Here is a 16,215-nt window from a genome sequence, read left to right on the forward strand (position 1 = left end):
TAGTTGCTATTTTGAACTATTATAAACCAACTATTGTGCCAAAAATAATGTTGACTTATTTCCCATTAGATATTGACGAGTGTGAAACTAATACGGATAACTGTGATGTTAATGCCCATTGTAACAACACTAAAGGATCTTTTCAGTGCACCTGCAACACTGGTTACTCTGGAGATGGTGTTCGATGTGAAGGTTAGTTTCGGGCAACAAAAACTAAAAAATCTCCCCTAATCATCCATTCAAACCAGGCACTAAATAATTATTTTTAAAGTATATTTTGAATTACATACTTTATTTGATTTAATTAATTTGTCACTGCTTTTAGACGTCTTCAATGGCCCATTTAGCTAACTTTTACATGATTTATCAAAACCGTTTTATTTCGCTTACTATTAGCTCTTTCTTATTGATGACGCGTTGAGAAGATGGTGACTTTTCTCTGCCAGTATGCGTTATCTATGATGGTGAAAAGGGATCAGAATATTGATGACTTTTATGAACTTTACTGTACTTTTGTCAGATATCGATGAATGCTCAGATGATTCACATAATTGTCATGTCGATGGTATCTGCACCAATACAAATGGCTCGTTTTATTGCGCGTGCCAAGTGGGTTATACCGGCGATGGAGTCAACTGCACAGGTAACAAGAACTCATCAAAGTTGCACAAAATACTTTGCAAATTGATTCAAATCAAATCAATAGTTTATTGACACTCCCCTGATGGGGCTTTTCAGTGACAATACAAGAGAAGTAAACTTATTAAGTTCGTTTCCCTGCTGTTAGCTAATAGACCTTCTCCGTTTATTTTGTTTTGTAGTTTGGTGTTTGTTTACGAGACCGTCTCGTAATGCTCATGTTGTATTTAAGGCTGTTTGCTATCCTTGTGTAGCAAAACTGACCACACTGCTTTTCACAAACAATTCTGCTTCAGTAATTATTAAGTGAAAAAATTAGATTATCTGATATAGAAGAAAGGATTAAAAGAGCATAAGATAAGCCCAATGTGAAAAGACGTGATGAGATAAGAGGTGACCACATCAAATAAGATGAGATGCGTAAGATAAGCTTATAGACTAAGGTTGTTATCACTTTTAACTGGAAGAGTTTTGTGTACTAGAAAGAAATTGAGTGACGCGATACGTTTCAAGCTTTCTTCTGATATACACCATTCAGCTGGCTTGACTGGAGCTCGATTGAAACAGAAACTGAGTGTCAAACAAAACAGAAAGAAACTACTAGTGTTCCACTGGGACAATTCAACGAAATCAACCGAGCTTTCGATGAGATGACTTACATTGTAAAAGACGTTTTCGTCCGAAATATGACCATAAGTTTTGTTTTTATCTCCATAGACGTGGACGAGTGCAGCCTGGGCACCCATAGCTGCGATGAACATGCTACTTGTACCAACACAAAAGGATCGTTCACTTGTCGTTGTAATCCTGGTTATCATGGCACAGGATATAACTGTACTGGTGAGGCACCTCAGTGTAGACTTTGTTGCCACAGCACTTTGTATGAACATGCATGAATGAAACTGCAATGTGTTTTCCGTTTGCTCATATTCCTTTAGATACTGATGAATGTGAAGTTGAGATGGATAACTGTCATGCAGATTCCTTCTGTACCAATACCGATGGATCGTTTAATTGCACCTGTTTGGTTGGCTACTCTGGTGATGGTGTCAGTTGCACAGGTAAGCTTAAGACTGCCTAGAGTCAATTAAGTACTAAGGTATACCTAACATTCATTTGTAAGAAAAATGATTTGTAAGAACAAAAGAAATTAGGTAGATCTTGAACGTAGATCTTTTCTATCTATTTATATATACACTGACAGCTAACAGACCGCAAAGAACAGTTTTATTTTATTCGGCAATTGACAAATTAGTCGCAAAAACTGTCTGCAAATCATTTTTTTTTTAATATATTAACTTCAAAATCATTCCTGAAAACTGACAGGCGGCTTGAATTTATTAACTGACTGAGAAAAGAGTGTTTCAAGTTCGATATAATAAGTGATATGTGGCTTAATTTTCAAGAGATCACGTAAAAAATAGTCCAGGTTTTTCCGTTCAAATAACCCTCGAACTTTATGTTTCAGATATCAACGAATGTGAAACAGGAACACATAACTGCAGCTGGGGCGCGGATTGCTTCAACAATAAAGGATCCTTCTATTGCACTTGTTCTCCAGGATTTTCTGGAGACGGTTTCCGTTGCTCAGGTTAGAAACTTCCGTAAATGTCTTTAATTTTATCATTTTACCAATTTCATGAACCTAAAAAAAAAGACAAGAAATAGAAAAGAAATAGATGGCAAAGAACACACATTAGTTGACCGACCTTAAGGAATGCAAAGTGCACTCGCAAGCCATTTATTTACTCAGCGAAAACGATTCCGGAGAGATGTCTGGAAGACTAAACGCCTTTTTTACTGACAAGGAAGACGGAATTAATAAAACTTTCATTACTTGGCATTTCACAAGCAGTTGTACAAGTTTTACTGGCAAGCGTTTATATTATTTCCTTCTTAGTTATTTTGTTCCTGCACTACATGCTATTGTCTAATTCTTCATTAGGACTGAAATCTTAATGTTACCCTGTATATGTGACTGGGTTTTAGATAACAACGAATGCTCGATGGGAACTCACAATTGCCATGATGTCGCTGAATGTACGAACACCAATGGTTCGTTTTATTGCAACTGCACTCCCGGCTTCGCTGGAAATGGAACATATTGTCAAGGTATCCGAAATGTTGCCACTGACATTTTGTGCAGTGAAAATTATCATTCATTTAATTTTCTTTAGTTTGTTTCTAACAACCGTTTTTTAAACATTTATTAACCCCTAAATTAAAGCGAATATGGTCGGAAATGTTTTTCTGGAACAGTTCAACCAAATCAGCTCCTTGATGTCAGTTTTTAAAGTCCAACCGATCCAACCGAAAAGTCTTTCCCCGCAGAATACTGAAAGCCCAACGAACCTAAATCGATTGATTTCAATGAAACACGGCCGAAAATTATATATATTTTATTCCAGAACTTACACTTTGCTTCCTGCTTTATCAGGGCGTGTATTTCTATTAATTACTTTCTAATTGTTCTTCAAGCACCAACCATTTGTTTGCTGTTTCATTCTATGTTAAAGATTGGGACGAGTGCTTAACTGGGACAGATGACTGTAATGGAACTTCAACGTGTAACAACACATATGGCAGCTTCCAATGCGTGTGTCAACCAGGATACCGCTACAATGGATCCGACTGCTTTGGTATGCAACAGAACATGCTTGACAGCTAGTCAAACGTACGCATCGGATTGTTTCGTGCATAAATCTTCCTTACCGAGATTAAAAATATCCTAATTGAAAACATTTTATAAATCTAAGTCTGGCGGTTTTCAATTTTCACTTACTTGAGTAGTTTTAATTTTAATTTTAGTCGGCTTCTGTTTAAGTTCAATCAATTATCTTATGAACTTGTTAAGTTGGTTTCAAATGTTAAAAGCAGAATTAATGGGCATTTCCATGTATCCAACATGATTGTCAAGACTAAAAGTTCATTAAATGTAAAAGTTGTTAAAAGAATTAAAATTCCTATGTGCGCGATATTATGCAAATGTCTTATCATCAGCAACTAACGTCAAGCGAATCCAGTCTGATTGCACGTTATTTTTTTCACGCATTTGTTTTTCAGCAATTCATAGATAATGCAGTCAAGTTTATAACGGTTTCTTCATTTTTATTTACACGTATTAATCTATCTACTTATTATTATATATTTTTTTAATGTTCAGATATAAACGAATGCAAAGAGAAGATGCATAACTGTCACAAGATGTACGGTGTCTGCACCAATCTTATGCCTTTCTTTCAGTGTACGTGTGCACTGGGCTTCAAAGGGAATGGTACTCATTGCATTGGTAAGTTACTTTGCGCTTTGTTTTAAGTAACTGTTTCTAGCTAACGAAACATCGATGAGCTGAGTTTAAAAAACATTTCACTGCAACTTTGAAGAGACATCAAAAAAGTTGGTGCAGACGTCACTTAAAATCGATCCCATCCATTTTCTTGATCCGGGGCTAGGAGTGTGTGCAGTCTAACCGTCGTTCAAGCTAACAAACTCTACATATGATTTCAGCAACTAACCTCTAACTTGTGTTATCATATTACAGCACTAGATCTGGTTTACATGATTGACTTAAAGCTTCCAACAAGCAGATGGCGTGAGGAATATCGAATGTCCAACTCCTCACAATTCCAAACCCTTGCCTTGGAAATAGAACAAGGGGTATTATTTTCGTTTTATTTTTTGTTTTATTTAGTGAGAGAATTATTCAACTTTTCATATTGCGTCTTGACTTAGACATTATCACCAGGAGTAAACAGCTAGTCAAATAGATCCCCTGTTACAGCTGTATCGCTATTCACGTTCCACTTTTCTTCGCTGTACCTCGGTTCTGGGAGCACATGAATTGTCTTCAAGAAGAGTTTTTCGCAAGCGTGACAAAATCGAACTGAGGTGAAATTACTGACTAATAAAGGAGATTGCAACGAGGGGGGAAAGGGGGAGTGTGGTACACGCCACTTTGCGTAAAGTAGTTAGTTGAAGGTGAGGCACGAAGATTGTATCGGGACAATCTTCCAACTGGTCAGCATCTTTTTAACGTGTTAGTCCTTTATCTGGAATAAACAGAGACCACCAAGACTGTTAACTGATGAACATTACAACTCTTTCAGGTAAGGTACGTCTACAGAGATGACCCTTCGTTCTTACGGACATACGTTGTGGGTCTTCATAACAGGTATAAATAATATTATGTAATCATCTTCTGGAAAGGAGACGAACGTAAACCATCCAGAAAGTCGCTACTTAACCTTAGCCAGTTACCTGAAATTATAGCTACTCAATACGTACAGAGGGCCACACGCAATCCTGGTCAATGGTCTTCGGACGTGAGACACTTTCTTCTTTCCACCGAACGTTCATGGTACAGCACAATTGTATTTAGCAAATGACTTGGCGGACGTAGCCTATGCTGCACTCAAAGGAGCGAAGAGAATGAGTGTTAGTGACTTAGCGGATAGTTACCTAATTTTTTTTTTTTCGAACTGGCGATTTTTGCCCTATCAATTAAAAGTCAAGTCTCCAGTTATCGCCTGAAAAGGATTCTTCAAACCGTCGCTTTCCTGCATGGAGTCATTTATAAAATACTCACTGCATTTGAAAAATTATCTCCTCATACCTTGCCTTTCTATTTTGAGTAGAAATCATTAACGCATAAATAGAAGAAGTGTTCATGTCTTCTCCAATTGATCTATTTTCTATTCTAGTGATGGGATTGTGTTGATTGAGGTCTGGATGGCGTTTGTCTCTGATGCAATACTACCAATCAGGCCTCTGAACCTGGCTGTGAAGAGGGGAGGACTTAAACACCTAGCCATAGAGATGGATGGTTATCATGTCACACAAGTAGCTGGTATGTTTAGATTTCCAGCCAGAAAGAAATTTTCATAAGCAAGAAAATTGCCGGATAGAGTTTTTCGTTCTTTATAACAAAATCGTTTTTTCGTTACAGAGAGAATTGACTGTCCAATAACGTGTTCTGAGCAGGCCTATTGTGAAAGAAACGGTTCTTCCTTTGATTGTGTTTGCACCAGAGGTTACATTGGTGACGGAAGAGAGTGCATCGGTAAGTTCGCAATTAGTAAGTTGGATTAGTGGCACATGGCGAACCAAGAATGCTATGACTAAGATGCATTGAGCCAAATATATTTCAGTTGTTCTTATTGTCATTTTTTGCCGTCTTCAGATCTGAACGAGTGCGAGGTTAACAATGGCGGCTGTCAGCATGTGTGTATCAACAACCCGGATGGTAGCTACCATTGCTTATGCAATCAAGGTTTCCTTCTTCATAGCGACAGGAAACAATGTCGAGGTAAACGATGAAAACATGGAATTCATGTAAGTATGTTGGCAGTCACTTAATTTCTTACTCTGTGATTCGCAGCGTCTGAGGGTGACTTAGCCTATTGTTCCGCTGAATGGCGTCAAGATATTTTATGGAGTCATACTGTAGCAAGCAGTACAGACATCAGCTCTTGTCCTCAGGATCACCTGACTAGTAGTAAGTTATACATTGTACCTAGATATGCGCGTGCCATTGAAGTGCAAACTAAAGAGAGGAAGAGCTTCAACCACAGGTGATATACGTTGACTGGTGTTGATTAGGCATATTACAGATTCGTCTATCTAAGAAAAGGACTGGATTTTTCTGTTCCGATTCACTTCAGGGCGATCATTCCTATTTGATTCAAGTTTAATCCTATTGCAGGCTTTTTTGCAGAAGAAATCTCTTTCAGAACTACGATTTTATACATAAGTGATGATGTTTAAACCACTTATTTTATCTTTAACAACTGAAAACCGGGATGGTCAAAACTGCGACGAAGTATTATACTGAGTATGTCTGATAATGGTATTGATGTTGCCAATGTGTTATATTTTTTAATCAGATGAAGCACAGAGGACCTGCTTCAGTGGTGTCAGGGGAGGAGTATGGGGAGTTCCTGATCTTTCTCGGTGCCTGACAAAAGCCATGCATGAACTTCAACAAAAGGCAAGGATTCCTAACCGATGTCATAGTTTTCTCTCTATGTTACGCTTTTCTGCAGGGAATAAAATTTGTCATTAAGACTTGATGGCTATTTTTTCAAACTTTCCTCGAATTAGCTAGAAGGCCATTTATTGGTCTTCGCGTAAGAACGAAGTGACGAATCACCTGTCAGAAAAACTATTATTTCGTCCAGCAATTGTAATTTGAAGGAAGGTTTTGGCGTTAGGATATCCACAAATCAGTACATGGAACGTCAGCAGTAATCTTTTAAAAATGATACAATTAAAAACCTAGCTTACTTCACTGATTTTTTCTCGACAGGTTACAACATTGCTAAAAGGAGATGTCAGTTTTTCCGATTTGCTACACATTTCGAAGGAACTGCGAAATATCCTTGACCCCAAAGTTGACAAGATTTACGCAGGAGATATATTTGTGGCAGTTGATGTCATGGACACTCTAAATCAACAGATCAGCGCTACAATGACCAATGTCACTAAACAAGAGTTATCTGATTTTCTGCAGGTATGGAGTATAATTAATTTAACAAATTTTTCTCCATGTACATAATAGTAATAATAATAATAATAATAATAATAATAATAATAATAATAATAATAATAATAAATAGTTTTTATGGAGGAAGCTTCCGTCACATTGCGTGGTTTTCAGGGAGGTCCTCAGTAACTAAGGTAAAATACAATAAAAATGTAAAAACTAATCACAATCAAATCCAAGTAGTAATAAAAAATGGAAGTAAAAATTGAAAATCACTTTTTAAAATTTAAACCTATCAAGTAACGACATTCTAAGAGAATTATAAGGAAGCTTTGTTATGTCCATAGGTAGGGCATTCCAATCGGGCAAAGCACTATTTACTGATTTGAGCAAACCCGGTTACTACTTGATTTCATGGATCGAATAGTGTCCTTTGAGCGTTGTGGGCATAACTGATTTTTTTGCGATCAACTTTTAGTGGGATTCTTTCAGTTGTTAAAATATATTTCTATTGTCACAGAACATGGCCGGCAGTGTAAGCAATCTACTCCACCCAGAAAACAGACAGGCCTGGAATGGCATGGATAAGGTAGATAACCCTGGACATTTTTCCATTTAAATCTTTGACTTATTTGGCTGCTTATTTAATGTTAAATGTATAAGTCATTGTTTCCCTTTTCAAGTTTCCGTGTGCATTTTTGGAGGGATTTATATTGCCAACATGAAATGCTGAATTCTTTATTTTTAGATTGCTCTCAAAGCTACAGAGATGGTGTCAGTTTTAGAAGATAGCACTGCAGCCGCTGCTAACCAACAGCTTCAAGACATGTTAAACAACGCCATTACAGACCCAGACAAGTTTCGTAATCTTAGCATAACAGTCAAAGTCCCCCATGTTGGTAAGACGAAGTCAGCTTAGCACAATGTCTTTCACAGAGGTCAATCTTTGATAACCAAGAAAAGAAAGTACCTAACTCACGTTGACATCAATGTATTTTGGCTTTTGCTGTTGGACACGATCACGTCCGTCTTACTTTATTTGTTTTATTTTTCGATCTTACAACGCGGCCAAAGTGTCTGAAAAATAGAAAACCAGCCTACCCTTTATATGATATTGTCAGCCCTTTGAAAAGGTTCTCTGTCTTTCGAGAAGGTTGGCGGCGTTGTAAAATGATGCAATTTTTCCAAGGAAACTTTCTTCACTGAGAAAATTTCCCACTTTAGCACTTTATGTGGCAATTTTCGCAGGACAATTTTTGCAAGTTTAGCAAGGATTCAGTTCTACTTAAGCATTTTTACTGCAGGAATCAGAGTAGCATGTTTCTTAATTCTTCCTAAAGAAGTAGCGAAAAAACGTTTTCTTCTCAAAACAAAGAAACACGCAGAAGTAAACAAATAGCATTCTTTCTCATTTTTTCTGCTCTCTTATTAAAAAAAATTAAGACACTTCGTGGTCTAATTGTTTGCACTTTTGATTTTTATGATCTTTACAGAGATAACCATTGACGTCATTGAGATGATTAAGTTCAAAGGTCTTTCACTTTCGATGATGCGCAACTTGTCCGTGGATGGTGGAAATGGATCGGTCATTATAAATCAGATTACTTTCCCACCTTCCTTATTTGAAGATGCACTCAGCGAAAAGTTAGCCTCAGGTGTGTGGTCTGTTAGTGCTTTAGAAATAAGAATTGAGTAATTAGGATGATTGAATGACAGCACTAACAAGCATGTCTTGTATGAGGTTTATTTGACTCAGGGATATCTGTAACAATCCAAGTTCGATTTAGCAAGATTCTAACATGACATCGAAAATTTCTGCCATACCTCTATACTTCGTCTTTTTTCTTTGTGTCAAGACTGGTATAGGAATTACAAGACAAAGGAATTTCAGAAAATTTACAATTTTGAGCAGAAAACCTTAGGGTCATGTTGGAATTTTAATATACCAAATATGGTTATTGCCTCTGGTGATGGGTACCGGCGAACTTAATGCTGGGTGTAACCCTGCTTTACCTTACTAACGTTGACAAACAAATCCGTTTCGAATATACTTTTTCTTTGCATTTTCCAGGATTCTATACCAGCCTTGGCTGTTATAGCGACAATGATCAAGACCGAGCAGTACCTACCATGGAGGGCACACATCAGTTGTTAAAAGAAAGCTTTCTTACTCGCAAGGATGCTGTAGCAAAGTGTGCAGAGGTGACCAGGAGTCGTGGATGGAAGGTATTTGCTGTTCAAGATGGCGGCTGGTGCGCCTCAAGTCCCACTGCTCATTTGACGTACAACAAATACGGGACCGCAGTGAATTGCGTTGATGGAAAAGGAGGAATGTTCGCTAACGATGTTTACATCATCAATGGTAAGATATCTCAGTGACTTGGATTGAGTAATGAAAGAAGCAAAAAGGTTTCAGGTTATAACAGCAGAATTTCGAAGCACCGAAACTGTCTGAATTTATTTCATCTAATTACGTATTTTTCTTAGAACTCAATATATGGACGTTTAATAATGTGATGTTTTAACCCAGATTAATAATTTTAAAGCCATAAAGTATAAATGATAGTATAAACAAAGGTTAGCTGGCAGCTCAAAAAGAAACCTATTTTTTAAAATTAGAGAAATTTTTCATTGGTTTAACTTTGGCCCTGTAAAATGCTTTTACAATGGTTACAAAATAGGCAGAGATAAAAGCTAGATATCACTAACGTTATACTGATTTGATTTCTTACTTAGCATACTACACAGGCGTTTGTTCGATATTTTACACGAACTTGGAGGATTTATTAACGTCGGATCCTCTGCTAGAAATATGGTGAGTTTGAGCGAAGAGACCATGATCATGATGGCAAGGCGACATGAGAAAATCAAAAGAGCGGTTAATCTATACTGACACTCTTGTTTCTTAATTTAGTTATAGTTTTTTCTGTCTTTATTTGCTTTTGTTGTTTCCTCTAACTAACAATAACTTGAGTGTAGATTAGCCTTTTTGTTATAACGCCTAATGTTCTTTACAAAATTTTATATTTTTTCCTTTATCGTGGATTTGCAGGTCTTTGGAGGAAATGGGCGCACAGACGCCCTATAACAAATCCAAGCTTAACTCCATTATTATATCGGGAAAAATAGTGTCTGAACAGCAGAAGTTTTATCAGTCACTGTCAGATCCAATAGAATTAGTATTTGAACACTTGGTAAGACAATTTATTGAATTAATGTACATGTAATGCGTAGCTGCATCACATTAACTACGCCCATAAGGCCAATTTTTTCTTGATTTGTTTAGAATTTGAAATATGCACAAACATTAATCACAAATAATCTGTAGCTGAACATCAGGTCGTTACACAACGAAATGTAGTTAAATTTGCAAAGCTTTTAAGATCACGTTGAGGTCCAAAACTGCTCAACTTTTAATTAGTTTTGTCGATAAAATTGCGCACTGGTAACTATTCAAAATAAGCTTTTGAGATATTTAGATTTTGTTCGAAGATAACGACAATCCGAGCCAGGTACCAAGAGTTGTTTCAGGTCATATTATTCAATTAATATCGATGTTTAGGCTTTTTTGTATTTTCATTCAGGATACTAATGACACGACACCTGTCCTTTGTGCTTTTCTTAACATGGATTCGGAGTAAGTATAAATTCAACTTGCATTTTGCATCGTAGAGGAACGAATTGTCCAAAATTGTATTTACACCATCGCTAGAAGTTTTTCAGATCCCCAAATCAAAAGCATCTTAAAAGTTTGTTTTGTTTTACGTTGCAGTGGTCCGGATGATCGATGGTTTGACTATGGATGCTATATGTACCAAACAAACAAATCCCACACTGTGTGTCACTGTTCACATCTCACCAACTTTGCTCTCCTCTTCGATTACCGTGGCTCTCCGGTAAGACGTGCTCTGCGCTCAGAATAGAATTATACCTTGTTATTTTAGCCATCAGTGAGCAATGTTTGTGCCTTTCTAAATAGTCGATGCAAAGGTCTTTCTTCACTGAATAGACTTTATTCCCTTAGTCGGCCGAAAACTTGTTACGCCTGAATACGTGACGGAGTTCGGTGGCAATGCTTTCTAGCGCTCTGTTGTGAAAAAATAATAATATATATTTCCACAAAATTACCTTGTGACAATCACGAAACAACGATTGGGAATTGTCCAATGCACGATATTGACACTAAGATTTTTACAACGTAAATAATGTATCACTGCCAATTACTTTCTACCTTACCTAGAATTAATAGCTATGAATGTAAAGTTTACGCCCAACAATTTTCAAAGCAGTGAGTTAAAGATGTGACTATATCTCGTTTGACTCGCTCCTTAGTCTCACTATCTTCCAATATGGGTTAAGGTCGACTTAATATATTTTGGATTTAAGGATCCTAAAAAAGCAAGATAACTCAAGTTTGGATTACTTTCAGGGAACAAGTGATTTCTCTACTATTAACTTTGGGATACACTGAGTTTCAGGGGAATATGGAATTTAAAAATATAGGTGCAAGGAGAAATTGAAAAAATTCAAGGGATTTGCTGCAATATCTAAGCCAGTAACATAATAAAGTCAGCAACTGAGAATTCAACAGTTGGTCCCAAATAGACACCTTGTCAATGGTGTCGATAATTTCCACTGAAGTTCGGAACACGTTTTGTCATGACTGCAAAGAAATGTTGTCACGTGAAATAAGAATAATCAATTTGCATACAGGATGTAGGTTCTTTTGTTGATTGCAAGCTTTAAGATGATTCAAAACGTGGTAAAATGTTACTGTAAATGCAGTAAAAAAATATTAAAAAAACATATTGTTCATACAGTTTGCATGCTTCTTTTGACACATGTAGATCCTTGTGATGTTAAAAGTATATGTTGATGATTGACTAGTAGTTTGCATCCATATTTGTTTCTGGATTCAATATTAATCTTCAAGTGGCTGTTAACATACAATTGTTAAAAGAGTTGTGTAATAGAGCTTCCAACGACTCACGTGAAAAGTATACAGTACCGGTTTATCAGCTGGAACTTGATAAAAAGTCAAATGCTACATGACAAACATCAAAATTATGTCTAAAGGAGTGTTCCACATTGCTCAGTATGCTTCACTCTGGTTTACTAGGTTCTTATGCTCCCATGACCTGGTACAGTTGTGTCTCATTGTAGGTGTTATAATTGTTTTGTCAAACCCAATGCTACTTAGATCGGTTGGATCTGCTTTAAAATACAAAAAGATAATAACATATTTTTTATCATGTTATTCACAGTGGGAGGTTAATTAATTAAATGTTATTTGAAGAACACAATGCAACTGTTATCAGCTTTTTTAGGAGAATTTCTTGTTCACACATTCATTCACTGTAATCACATTCCTGGTCGTGTTGAACTTGTTGCATATCAGCTTGACAACCACAAATCAAGACTTGTGCAGTACACCTTTCATTTTGAAAGGACCAGTCCATGTTTGTGAGCAAGACATTTGCAAATATAATAGGTTTTTAAGCTCTTCAATGCTGACCAAAGTGTATCTCCCAAATGAAAGGGGTATCCCATGCAAATCCTCGAAGTTAAATTAAAAATACGTCAAAGCTGTGCTCTGACGTCTTTGAAACTGTAACAAAAAACAATTGTAGTAACAATGATGTAATACATCAAACATTTCCAAATATGGAGAAGAGTGTTTAAATATCACACACAACTGAGAGTTTTTGACAAAATTTGTTACAATAAGTAGCCTAGCATGACATCGTGACGTGTAGTTTGTCACGCGTTCCAGTTGTTAGTTGTACTACCATGTTTGGTCAATAAAGACCGCTCCTTGTTCACGGACTAATGGCGTCCATATGTTGAAGCAAAATTTGAGGTGTTGGAGATGGGTTTGATGGAATGTGGTCTTCGGTGTTTGACACACTATATACACAAGTACACCTATCTTCTCAATTGAGACTAAAACTAAGGAGAAAAAGGCGACTTAAATTACAACATCTATGCCAAATAAGATCAGATATCCGAACATCACCACATTTATGATTTGCACTGTTTAAACTTGATGAGTTATTGATGAGTTTGAGAAAATTATTTGAAAATGCGTCTACAAGTGAATTTTTAAGAGACATATATTGGGCATTGTTTGATGTCAAGAGTAAAAATAATGAACAATGTATTAAATTGCATTACGCTGTATTGAATGTACATTCTGGCAAAAGCTGAAACTATCCTGGAATATTAGTTAACCTCATTGTAACAGTTTAAGGCAAATACACATTTTTTTGTACAGAATTAATATCTTGTAGAACTGTATAGGCTCGATCCAATAAGCATATTCTGAGTACAGTGTCTGCTATTTGATTGTAAATTTTAACAATAATCGAGTGAACATAATTTGCAACACGCTGCTTACCAATGTTCACCAAAGTGTGCTTCTGTCAGTTCCTTGACCTGTGGTCAGCAGACACAGTGGTTGTTGTATTATTTTTATCAAATACTGCAGGGCCTGGATTGTTCTCCACATCATTCACTTCCCCTTACAAGTAAAGGGATGTAGACAAAATGTAGCCCATCTTTTCTTTACATGTCCAGAATTTGTTTCAATGTTTCCAAGTAAAATACATTTAGCTAAAACATGGTAAAAATCCATCCCCGTTGAACATGTGATAAGGCGTCCTTCGCTTCCTCGACCGGTATTGTTCAGTTGATGTCCCCATACTCGCAGTTAATATTGTCATGTAGCTAACAAACAGCTCCAGTACATGTAAGTTCAGCAGTTTGACTGCATTCACAGCTGCTCAAAATGACTGCACAGTACAAGTACATGTATACGATTTACGTGATAACAGTAGAGTCCAATAACTGACACTCTCTGGGTAAAGAAGGTGAGTGCTTGCGAAAGCGAATATATCTCCCGTGCAATCCACCCTGAACACGAGCCGAGCCTGGATAAGTTAATGGCTTGCGTGAGGAAAACAAATCTTGTATCGCCGAAGAAATTTTCTCACGAAGACCTAAGTGAAATAACATAGAGTATAAAGTTCTCGAGGGCAGTGCGGGAAGAAAGATAATATATAACAAAAACGAGGCAAAGCAGTTTAGAAATGGAAAATAACTTACCTTGAAAACTGCAACCAACTCGCGACGGTAAGCTGTGGAAAAATATTACATGGACTCAAAACAGCAATGGCCGCCGTATCGAGCGCTCACGTCATATAAGCCTGCTCAATTCCTCCAAGAAGACCTCGCGATACGCTACACGTAGACAAAAAAAAAATCCGCCGACGGTAGCATAGTGGAGGCTGAAGCCCCCACAAAAATGGATGGTAGAAAAAAAGACTAAATTCTTTGTCGGGTATTCAGCCTTGTTCTCTGCCGCTTAGAAATCAATTTTGGTTTCCTATATACCAGAGGGGAAAGCAATATTACATTTATCTTTTCAGTTACGATTTTGTAATTTTAAATAAACAAGAATAGCCAAATTAGCTTCCCATCTCCTCTTTAATACAGATTTATCTTATTTTCTTATCAGGATAACGCTAAAAAAGGTGAAGACATGATATTGTTCATGATGTCTTTTGTTGGATGCGTGTTGTCGGCCACATGTTGTTTTCTTGCCATCTTCATCTACAGTATCTTACAGTAAGTAAACTTAAAGCTTCAGTGTGTAACAATTAGTAATTAGATAAATTAGAGTGTAATTCACGTCGATAGTGCCAAAGTGTGGTTTTACATCTATTTAGTATGCTGAAACTGACAGTAGTAGCATGTTTCGTCCAGTGTGCACCACGCAAACTGTGAAGGATTTGCTAAGGGTTAGATCAGGTTGGCAGACCATAGTTAGTTACATCGGCCATGATAAAGTTGACTGGTTGTAATTGTTTTCAGCCTCAAGGGGGATAGTATACACGTGCACAAAAATCTGGCATTCAACATGGGGGTCGTTCAACTCATTTTCATGCTAGGAGCGGATCAGACTCACAATAAGGTAAAACATTAAGCGGTTAAATTATAATAAGAGACTTTTTTTTGAGACTGACTTTCTGAACTTTAAATTATCCCGCGGGACGAAAAGCAATCGCAATCGTCTTGTTAAATTATTGTGTTGAATTTAGCTGAAGACATTGTGCAAACATAGTGCGTGGTCGGGAAAAGAACTGGGAACCTGAAAGTAAATGAAACACAAATTCTACGGAAGGACGGGAAGAGGCACTTCAAAAGCTGTGGGAACCTAAGGAAATATGACAAAAATTACAATATATTTATACTTATAGTATATTTTCAATATACATTAGACAAAGAGCAAAAGCCACTAAAAGGGCGGGAACGGGATGTTGAGATGTATTTTTCTGTTCTTATGCTGTATGATTGCAAATACAAACCTGCATTTTAAAATAATATCATCATTGACACATAAATTGATTGTGAGTATTATTTTCTCCACAGTGGTTGTGCAAGGCTGTGGGCATCGCACTGCATTTCTTCCTTACCGCCATGTTTTCCTGGATGCTAGTGGAAGGATGGCACCTATATTTAGCCATCATCAAAGTTTTCAGCACTCAAAAGAAGAGTTTCCTCAAGAGATACTATATATTAGGATACGGTGAGGTTCTGTTTTAAACAGAGAATGAAACTTTTGTTTACTTATTGCGTTAATTAGCCTTACAAGCTTTCAAATCCCTAATCGTGTACAACCATTTTCAGTCAGTTTCGCCATCATATCACTAAACCCGGCTTCATTTAGTGTGTCCTGGAAGATTAACGACCGCTAACCTTCCAGCTTAAAAGAATCCGACATTTTATCTCAAATTCTTGGATCACAATCTCCATGTTCCATTAAATTCTCTGAACTAATGCTACAGCACTTACTCTTTTCAAGGTTTACCTACCGGCGTGACTGCATTGTCCATGGCTATTTTCTGGGACAACTATGGAATAGGGAAAATGTGAGTACTTTAATACAAAACACTGTATACTGAGAATAATGCGATGCAATTATGTTAGACGGTACACCCCACAAAAGAGATTTCTACGTGGTAGATGATATGCAAATTTCTCTCTTGTATAGCCAAGATGTAAAGGTTCGATTCAGGCATCCGAGTAGACCAGAA

At 36.9% G+C, this 16,215-nt stretch overlaps 1 protein-coding gene across 1 annotated transcript in view; it reads left to right on the top strand.

Annotated features, from left to right (window-relative positions):
• LOC110047627 (uncharacterized) overlaps positions 1-16,215 on the top strand; it is a 43,183-nt gene that overhangs the window by 22,874 nt on the left and 4,094 nt on the right. Inside the window, exons 39-66 of the mRNA XM_089273379.1 lie at positions 70-192; positions 521-643; positions 1,357-1,479; positions 1,578-1,700; positions 2,108-2,230; positions 2,629-2,751; positions 3,156-3,278; positions 3,803-3,928; positions 4,181-4,296; positions 4,746-4,810; positions 5,340-5,485; positions 5,585-5,698; positions 5,819-5,944; positions 6,017-6,133; positions 6,522-6,676; positions 6,944-7,147; positions 7,641-7,709; positions 7,869-8,019; positions 8,614-8,775; positions 9,192-9,482; positions 9,857-9,935; positions 10,173-10,314; positions 10,705-10,757; positions 10,893-11,016; positions 14,637-14,746; positions 14,993-15,092; positions 15,551-15,707; positions 15,984-16,050. Coding sequence (XP_089129505.1) covers positions 70-192; positions 521-643; positions 1,357-1,479; positions 1,578-1,700; positions 2,108-2,230; positions 2,629-2,751; positions 3,156-3,278; positions 3,803-3,928; positions 4,181-4,296; positions 4,746-4,810; positions 5,340-5,485; positions 5,585-5,698; positions 5,819-5,944; positions 6,017-6,133; positions 6,522-6,676; positions 6,944-7,147; positions 7,641-7,709; positions 7,869-8,019; positions 8,614-8,775; positions 9,192-9,482; positions 9,857-9,935; positions 10,173-10,314; positions 10,705-10,757; positions 10,893-11,016; positions 14,637-14,746; positions 14,993-15,092; positions 15,551-15,707; positions 15,984-16,050 — 3,535 coding nt within the window. The remainder of the gene's footprint in view (positions 1-69; positions 193-520; positions 644-1,356; positions 1,480-1,577; positions 1,701-2,107; positions 2,231-2,628; positions 2,752-3,155; positions 3,279-3,802; positions 3,929-4,180; positions 4,297-4,745; positions 4,811-5,339; positions 5,486-5,584; positions 5,699-5,818; positions 5,945-6,016; positions 6,134-6,521; positions 6,677-6,943; positions 7,148-7,640; positions 7,710-7,868; positions 8,020-8,613; positions 8,776-9,191; positions 9,483-9,856; positions 9,936-10,172; positions 10,315-10,704; positions 10,758-10,892; positions 11,017-14,636; positions 14,747-14,992; positions 15,093-15,550; positions 15,708-15,983; positions 16,051-16,215) is intronic.

This window comes from Orbicella faveolata, unplaced genomic scaffold, assembly GCF_042242905.1.
Source record: "Orbicella faveolata isolate gen_17 unplaced genomic scaffold, um_ofav_v1 contig_35, whole genome shotgun sequence".
Lineage (NCBI taxonomy): Eukaryota > Metazoa > Cnidaria > Anthozoa > Scleractinia > Merulinidae > Orbicella > Orbicella faveolata.